The sequence below is a fragment of the Zootoca vivipara genome, chromosome 1, assembly GCF_965207765.1.
Source record: "Zootoca vivipara chromosome 1, rZooViv2.hap1.1, whole genome shotgun sequence".
Taxonomy (NCBI): Eukaryota; Metazoa; Chordata; class Lepidosauria; order Squamata; family Lacertidae; genus Zootoca; species Zootoca vivipara.
The window spans coordinates 129,983,010-129,992,133 of NC_142582.1; the positions used below are offsets into that span (position 1 = coordinate 129,983,010).

The following is a 9,124-nucleotide window of genomic DNA, read 5'->3' on the forward strand; positions in this document are numbered from 1 at the left end:
TGGGGTGGGGGTGATAAGGCAACCCCCAATCAGAGCATAGCGCGCTCCCCCACCGCACCCACGCCAAAGACTGGATCTTACGCAGAGACCTAGCTTGCACAGGTGGGACCAATCGGCCACAACAATCACTAAGACCGTGCAAAAATGATGCTAAGACGTGCCCAGAGGTGTGGAGGTCCTATGAAATATAATCTTAGTCCTGCCCCCGAAATTACAGCCAGGCAAGTGAGTTAGCAATTAAGACAATGGAAAAAGAAAACAAGAGCGGGGCAGGGGAAACCTCTGGGGCTGGGGAGAGAGAAAGAGAAGAAAGAAAATCCCCCCTCCCCGCAAATAGAAATAAATGCCTTTTTTTAAAAAAAAAAATTAAAAATATAAAAGATATTGTGTTTACCTTTAAAATAATGACTCGCTTTATTTTTTATCTTTTAATATGTCGTTATAAATATATTTTGTCAAAATATATGATCATTATTGTCAAAACATTTGCACATAAAGTCATAAATAAGGTCAAGGTGAACGGATTAAGGGATTTTTTTCCTCTTTTTTTTTTTTTGCTGGCGTGCACGCGCCCCTGGGTGAGCGCAGGTGAGAAAGAGAATTTATGGTATAACTTGATGTTCCTTTTCTTTTCTTTTCTTTTTAAAAAAAAGCACAGAAGGCCAGCCCATTCTTGAACCTGGGAGGAGGACGAGGAGAAGAAGCAGCAACACCTCTTCCCCGCCACTTCCATCCCTGGGGAATTTTGGACAGGGCGGGATGGATGGTGAGTGAGAGAACCGGACAGGGAAGAAGTTGTTTTATCACTTTTTTAAAGAAAAAAAATCCTCTCTCTCTCTGTTTTTCGCGTTTAACGACACCCACACCCTTCGACCACCATCTCCTGGTAATTCTTGAGGACCACTTTGTCGTACTCGTCCAGGTAGAGCATAGATATGGCGCTGAGCTCGGTGGGAACGCAGCAGGCTTTGGGGATGCTGCCGTTGACCGAGTTGACCAGCGTCTGCACGATGGCGTGGTTGGTAGAGTTGAGGTGGTCGGCCAAAGGGAAAGGGCAGTCCCCGTGGCAGTAGAAAGCCTGGTAGCCCGGCGGGGCCACGATCCAGTCGTTCCAGCCCACGTCGCTGAAATCCACATAGAGCGCGTGGCGGCGGCAGTTCTTCTTGTTCTTGCGCGCGCGCTGGTGCGCGTGCTTGGGGCTGCGCTTGGCCCGGCGCGTCAGCAGCGACTGGCCCCGGCCGTCGTGGCTGAAAGTGACCAGCAGGGGCCGGAGGCGGGCCCAGTCTCCGGCCTCCAGACGGCCCCCTTGAGGTAAAGAGCGGCTAATCCGGACATGGCTGCCCTGGTGAGTCTGTAGCGCGGGGTGGAGGGGCACAACCTCCACGGCCAGCCCGTGGTTGGGCTGGCCGCCTGCGGTCCATCGGATAACGGCGGGGCTCACGTCGAAGCTCTCCCAGCGGCTCACGTTGTGGTGCACCAGGCGGGTGTCCAACAGCCGGGTGACCAGGTCCTCCCCTCGGCGGAGGGGCTTCATCACCTCGTAAATGTTGATCCGGTGGAAGCCCCTCTCCCAGGAGGACGCCCCGTCCTCGCCGACGATCTGCTGTCGGAAGAGCCGCAGCTCCGCCGAGGAAATGGCCTCGCCCGACGGCACGCTGCTCAGGTTGAAGAAGTAGCGCAGGCGGGCCGGCTGGTTCGCGGGCCCCGGCACTTGCTCGAGGTGCTCTGGAGAGGGGAAGGGGACCGGGAAGAGAAAGCAAGAGACGCTACGGTTGTTTGTTGGCAGGAGGAAGGCGAGACAACAGACGCACAGAACAGACGGGGCGGTTTGAGCAAGCCCGGACAAAACCGAGAGCGTGATGGCCGTGGGTTGGGTGGCTGGCTGGGCCAACGTCACGGGGAGGGCGCGATCCACCTGCTAAGGCACCGGGCCGGAGAGGAACAATTCCCCTGCCCATCTCCTCCAGAAGTAACCCCCCCCACACCCCCTTTGTCAATTTCACCTGCCTTTTGGGTTATCGCCTCCCCCAGCTGGCATTAGCATCCTGGCCGGCCCAGTTTACTCGGGGGAAAGGCTCGTTTGATTCCCAGGTGTCTGCTGCCTAATAGAAGCACGCGAGGACTAGAGGAGGAGCCCCATCCTTGGAAGCCTTGCGCAAAAGTTGCGCTGCGGGCAACAAGGCATACTTGGGGATAGCATTGCTGCGATCCTAAACGCGCTTTGCTAAGAAATGAAGCCAGGCCAGCGGGTGACCGGGCTGCAAGGCTGCGGTTCCTGGCCCACTTATGAGGCTGCAACCCTCCCCCCGCTTAAATCCTTAGGATTCCCTTCATAGTACAGTAATCATCCTGCATAAGATGGGGCGTAGGTAAGAGTGACTTCTACGACTCTCAGTTTAGGAGAGTCTCTGCTTTGAACTCAGATCATCTTGCTGGTAGGGGTTCGATCCTCCGCCCCCCACACTCTGGCGCCCCCTCCCCACTCTGTTCTCTGCTCTTTTGTAGCGGCCTCGAGCTGTTTGCTCAGGCACCATTCGTGCGTCCCAGCCCTCCGAGCACGTGCAGAGTGTCCGTCACGCGCCCTATGTTGTTACTTTTTAATTTTTTTGCCCCGCCTTACATGTGCACGGCGCTGGCCATCGAGCCAACAGCACAAAGGACCCTGCCCGCGAGGGGGATGCAAGCACGCCTTTAGGATTCAAGAACAGGATTTCCCCTTTTCCCATGAAAAGTTAAACCCATGCGCCTCTCCCCCTTTCCCCTGCCTCTCTTTTTAAAAAATACATCGGACGCGCTCCCATTCAAGTGTAGATTCAGCAACTGTGAAATTCACCCTCGCTGGATTCCCACTAGTCAGTGTACTGCGGGGTCGCGTGGCTTCTTGCTCTATCCGCCAAATTCGAATCAAGTCGTTGTTCTGTTATTCCCACATCCCCCCTCCGTCACCTCTGCACATAAGCAGCGTACATTGTGGCCTCTCCTTCCCCTATAAGTCCTTGCACGAGCTCGTGTGATCCCTTCCCCACGGCCACGCACGCCTAGGGCACACTTCTCCAGCTCCGTCGTCAGCAGACGACTCTGATCCAACAGGAGCTACTCTAGAGGAAACAGGTTGTGCCTTGCAATAGATTCCCATTTACCAAATACGGCTTGCGAGTTATAATTTAATAACAGTAGCAGTTCTTACTAATATTGCAGAGGAAAAAGTGGGCATATGTGTTTTAAAAATACATTTCCTCTTTAAATGTACTGTTAGGGAAAAGGGAGGTGCTCTCCTGGTGCGCGAAGCCCCCCCTCAACCCCTTTCTGATAACAGGGGTTGCAACCAGTCCAGATTCCCGGTTCCAGAAGAAAAAAAGCAGCAAACTGGCTAGGAAACATTTTGATCCACTTGTATATCTCTCTCCCCTCCCCCCCTCTCTCACACACACTCCCCCCCCCAGCAGACGCAGTTTTACGTTGGCCATTTTTTAAAAAAGCCATCTCCCTCTCTTCCCTCCCTCCGTTTCCCAAAAGGAACAAGCGGGAGTTTTTTGTTTTTTTTTGTTTAAAGGCGGGGACGAGCGCTTTGATTTTTCTCCATAAACTTCTAAGTTTGGTCCGGGAAGAGAGGAGGAGCGAGATGGGGGGTGGGAGTAACAGAACCGGAGTGAAATCTGGAGCAGCTGCGATGGGCGACTCAGAGAGAGAACGCCTTTCAGTCCGTGCGCACTCATGCCGAGGTTCAACCGGAGAAAGATGGTTTAATAATATACCAACAATTTTAGTTGGCAATAGCGGTCTCAATCGTGCAAAAGTAATCTGCAGACCTCTCTCCTCCCAAACGACGTACTGCATCCTGCTCTTAAACCAAGCGAGCCCACTTCTCGAGAGGTCAAACCCTTCCACTAAAACATAATGAGATCGTCTTTCTCGTAGAAACGTTTCTCCAGATCCCGGTTTCCGTGTGTGAGCGCAGGAATGCCCACACAAGCCCCCTGTTGTCCGTCCTCCTTTAGCTGCTTCCTGGGCAAGGGAGAAAGAGGGCACCCTCGCTCATCACGCCTCTCCATAGAGGGCGAGCCGGAGTCACGCCGGAGTACCACACTCGGAACCGGTTTCAGTCCAAATCCATCGCATCCACAGCCGGATGCGGAGCAGGGATGAAGGAGGAGGAGAAAACGAACTACCCCTTCCACCCCCCCGAAAAAAAACCCAGGGGACACCTAACCCACCCAGTGCAACCCGGGAAACTTGCAAGCGGTGCTTTTAGCCCAGTTCCGACCTCGGGCCGCCTGATCCTTTCAGGAGCATTTACTCGCAAGAAAGCCCCAACTGGACACGAGGGGTGCATCAGATTTCGTTCTCCACCCCCCCCAAAAAAAATCAAATTCTGAAATCCCCTCATTACCAATCACCATCATAATAGTCGGAGATCTACTGAGAAGCGCTCCGTGCGCCCCTTTCCAGTTTGCATACCTTCGTGATGGAAACTCCTCACGGTGTTGGCGCGGCTGGTGGACTTCTCCGGGTACTGGAGGCTGAGATCCTGCAGCTTTTCCTCCTCTTCCCCGGACTGGAGGCGATAGAGATCCAGCATGTATGAAGGGACGAGCGCTGCCTTGCTGGGCTGCGGCCGCCGCCGGAGCCCGAACATCTGGAGAAGGGTAGCCTCGAACCCGCGCAAGAGTTCATGGCTCGGGAACGGGCGGCGCGAAGTCCCCGAGGCGCCTTCTCCGTCTCCGGCCTCCCCGGCTCGCTGTTGCTGCTGCTGCTGCTGCTGCTGCTGGAGATAGTCCCCGACCACCTTCTTCTTCCCAGTCTCGGCGGGTATCAAGCTGGCGCGGTTAGTACCTCCAAGCAGCACTCGGCACAATAAAATGACCATCAGGAGTCGGTTACCAGGCGTCATGGTGTCTCTATTGGGGGGGGGAGGGTGTAGTTGGGTTGGGGGGGCAGAGAGCAGAAGGAGGGGAGGGAAGAGAGGGAGAAGGAGGGAGAAAGAGGAGCAAACAAACAAGGTCGGTCAAAAATGACACACTTTAGGAAAAAGTTAAAGAGACGCACATCCAAAGCTCAAAAAAACACACACACAACGAAAACCACAAAACACAAACCAGATCTCCCCCCCCCCCGAAAATGCAGTGCAGAACCTTATTGGGACTTTACGCCCAGCCAATTAAGATTTGGGACTTTACGCCCCCCCCCGCAATTATCAACACCCCCCTCAAAAAAATTCTCCTGTTTTATCTGAGCAACGATCTGCGTAAAAATGGGGTCACGAAATATGCGCGCACAGAGAGGCTTGTGAGTTCTGAAAACCCATCTCTGCTTTTCGCCCATCAAAACAGGGCTTTGCACTTGTTAATGGAAGTAATATTTTTTTTAAAAAAAAATGCACTGGGAGAGGCTGGGAGTCGGAGGTCCCGGTTCAGTGTTGAGCAAGCTTTCAGGAGGTCCACTTGGAAAGCGCTCTCCATAGCAAGTGTCTGTTGGAGCCTTCCCGGCTGCCGGCCGCTAGCCACTAGGTGCCCGCGGGGTAGCCCCGTCCGTGGGGGGTTGCGGGGAGGGGACGGGGAGATCTGCAGCCCCTCTCCGGCATAAGGGCCTCGTGGATCGTGAGGGGAAGGGGGGAACGCGGAGGGGGAGGACGCGCCTTCGCCAGGGTCTCCAGTCGTTCTCGCATTTGACAAATATCCCCGGGGGGGTAAAAGCTAGATCTTCATTTAAAAAAAGAAAAACACACAGACACTAACTACAGTCCAAGCCGATGGGCGTTTACTTGGAAGTAAGCCCCCAGTAGGGCTTACTCTCAAGTAAGGGCACGGAGGGATTGCAGCGAAAATGCTCTCCCCTTAAAAAAACAAAAAACAAACCCTGTTTCGAAATGAACCATTTGTTTTTAAAGGGAGTGAATAAATGGGCTCGGAAGTTTGAGAGTCCGGCGTTCACTCGCTCACTCACTCACACAACAAGCTCCGTCTCTCTCTCTCGGTTCTTTTTCACCATCCCCCCCCCCTTTAAACCAGAACTCACACAAGGAATGAGAAAGAGCTACTCACTGACAGAAAGCAAGGCATATAGAAACAGTCCATGGTTCTTGACAGCCAAGCGTGGAGCAGGACTCGTGGGAAAGCTCACGCGGGGAATCCGGAGTCAAGCCGCTTTGCGGAGCCGGGGAGAGTCAATCGCTCGCCGCTGCTGCTGCTTCGCCTTTTTCCTCTTCGTCTTCTTCTCCGGGCTGCGGGTAGGAGCAATCGCGCGCCACGGCTTGCTGCTCCAGAGCGACTCCTGGAAAACGAAAATATTTGAATATAATGAAACTCCCGAGCAGGCTGCCTTCTGCTTTTCTTCCAGCCCCGGAGAGGGTCACGTGGGTCCGAGGAGCCAGCCTGTCAATCAGCGGGCCGCAAACTCCGCCCTCCTCCTCCTCCTCCTCCTCCTCCTCCTCCTCCTCCTCTGTCCTGGGCTCTGCAAAGGGATGTCCCACCTACTTGGCCTCTGTCAATCTTCCCGTAGCTTTTCCTTTCCTTTCTCTTCTACTTTTTCCTTAAAAGACAGAGTGCATGCAGCTGAGTGTGTGAACTGCAACCCCCTTTGGCTTGATCCAGATGCGAATCCAAAGCCTTCACAGTCCAGGCTTTGCTTTAGGCAGCTCAGCATTGTCTGCACTGACTGGCAGCAGCTCTAGGGATTTCAGACAGGACTCAATCCTACCTGGAGAAGCCTTTGCATGGAACCTGGGACCTCCTTCTTCATGCGCAGCAAATGCTCTGACCACTGAGCTACAGTCCCTTTTCTGCATGAGTGCGCCAAGAAGACATTCAAATGCAACTGGAGGGGGGGCAATCCACCCCCTTTTTTAATGCACTGGGGAAAGGGACTTGCAAAGTAAGAGATGCCTCGAAACAAATGGCTCATCTTAAGGCAAAGGTGAGGTATGTACAGCAGCGCCTATCCCTTGATGACTGCCACCAACCCCCTGCAATCCAGGAATCTCAGCTAAGGCATCCATGGCAGATGGCCATCCAACCTCTGCTTAACAACCTCCAAGGAAGGAGAGCCCACCACCTTTTGAGGGAGAGATTGGAGTGGATGACCCTCAGTGTCCCTTCCAACTGTACAAGTCTGTGATTGTATGAAATAAAGATATTGGTACGCTCCATTTGGTACACAGGCTGAGACCCTCCCTGCCCGCAGACTGTCTCGCCAGAGTGGTGCATGTTTTGGTTATCTCCCGCTTGGACTACTGCAGCGCACTCTACGTGGAGCTACCTTTGAAGGTGACCCGGAAACTACAACGAATCCAGAATGTGGCAGCCAGACTGGTGACTGGGTGCGGCCGCCGAGACCATGTAACACCAGTCCTGAAAGACCTACATTGGCTCCCAGTATGTTTCTGAGCACAATTCAAAGTGCTGGTGCTGACCTTGAAAGCCCTAAATGGCCTCGACCCTGTGTACTTGAAGGAGCGTCTCCACCCCCATTGTTCTGCCCGGACACTGAGGTCCAGCTCCGAGGGCCTTCTGGCAGTTCCCTCACTGTGAGAAGTGAGGTTACAGGGAAACAGGCAGAGGGCCTTCTCAGTAGTGGCACCTGCCCTGTGGAACATCCTCCCATCAGATGTCAAGGAAAGAAACAACTATCTGACTTTTAGAAGACATCTGAAGGCAGCCTTGTTTATGGAAGTTTTTAATGTTTGATGTTTTATTCTGTTTAATATTCTGTTGGAAGCTGCCCAGAGTGGCTGCGGAAACCCAGCCAGATGGGTGGGGTATAAATAATAAATCATTATTATTTTATTATTTTAGAGTACCCACAGAGGTCCTAGTAGGAGGCTGGTAGTGGCCAACAACTGCATTGTTTTTGTCAAATCACATGTTTGGGCTCATCCCTTGATGACTACAACATCCAGCGACAACTTGCATGTGCCAAAAACGGGCCATCAGCACAGATTTCACACTGCAGAGAGGACTTGCCTCTCAGATTAATAATAATAATAATAATAATAATAATAATAATAATAATAATAATAATTTATACCCGCCCATCTGGCTGGGTTTCCCCAGCCACTCTGGGCGTCTTCCAACTGAACATTAAAAACAGTACAGCATCAAACATTAAAAACTTCCCTAAACAGGGCCGCCTTCAGTTGTCTTCTAAAAGTAAAATAGTTACTTATTGCCTTGACATCTGATGGGAGGGCGTTCCACAGGGCGGGTGCCACTACCGAAAAGGCCCTCTGGATGGGGTCAGTTCATCCACCCAAGCCTTGTTAGCACACAAGGGTCTCAGGACTATCTACCAAAAACAGCCGAGGATGCGACCTCTCCACGCTCGCCACAGAAAAGCATGGGGGATATGAGAGAGGTGGGAATATGCCACAGCCCATTTATTTTGCTCATCCAGTTTGCAGATGACACCAAACTGGGAGCAGGTAGCTAATGCTGCAGAAGAGAGAATCAGAATTCAAAATGACCTTAACAGATTGGAGAACTGGGCCCAAACTAACAAAATGTACTTTATTTTTCCATGTATAAGACTACGTTTCCCCCCTAAAAAATAAAGTTCACAAATTTGGGGGCGTCTTATACATGGGGGTGTCTTATACAGTTGGGGGGGGGTATTTGATCCCCTGCTAAATTTGCCTGTTTGCCCTCTGACGAAGAAATGACCAGTCCATAATTTTAATGGTAGGTTCATTGTAGCTGTGAGAGACAGAATAACAACAGGAAAAACCCCAGAAACCCAGAAGACAAAAGTCAGAGATTGATGTGCATTATAATGAGTGAAATGCGTATTTGATCCCTTTGCAAAAGATGACTTAGCAAAACCCTTGTTGGCAATTACAGAGGTCAGACGTTTCTTGTAGGTGGCCACCAGGTTTGTATACATCTCAGGAGGCATTTTGTCCCACTCCTCTTTGCAGATCCTCTCCAAGTCAGTAAGATCTCAAGGCTGATGTGTAGCTACTCGAACCTTCAGCTCCCTCCACAGATTTTTGGTGGGATTGAGGTCTGGAGACTGGCTAGGCCACTCCAGGACCTTAATGTGCTTCTTCTTGAGCCACTCCTTTGTTGCCTTGGCCATGTGTTTTGGGTCATTGTCATGCTGGAATACCCATCCTTGACTCATTTTCAATGCC

General features: G+C 52.1%; 1 protein-coding gene across 1 annotated transcript; it reads right to left on the bottom strand.

Annotated features, from left to right (window-relative positions):
* Positions 1–413: 413 nt before the first annotated feature.
* Positions 414–6,346, bottom strand: BMP4 (bone morphogenetic protein 4). Its single transcript, XM_035100913.3, has 3 exons — positions 6,042–6,346; positions 4,459–4,898; positions 414–1,725 (listed from the first exon to the last, which is right to left on the bottom strand). The coding sequence occupies exons 2-3, from the start codon at positions 4,889–4,891 to the stop codon at positions 851–853; spliced, it is 1,308 nt and encodes a 435-aa protein (XP_034956804.1). The 5' UTR covers positions 4,892–4,898; positions 6,042–6,346; the 3' UTR covers positions 414–850.
* Positions 6,347–9,124: the final 2,778 nt, after the last annotated feature.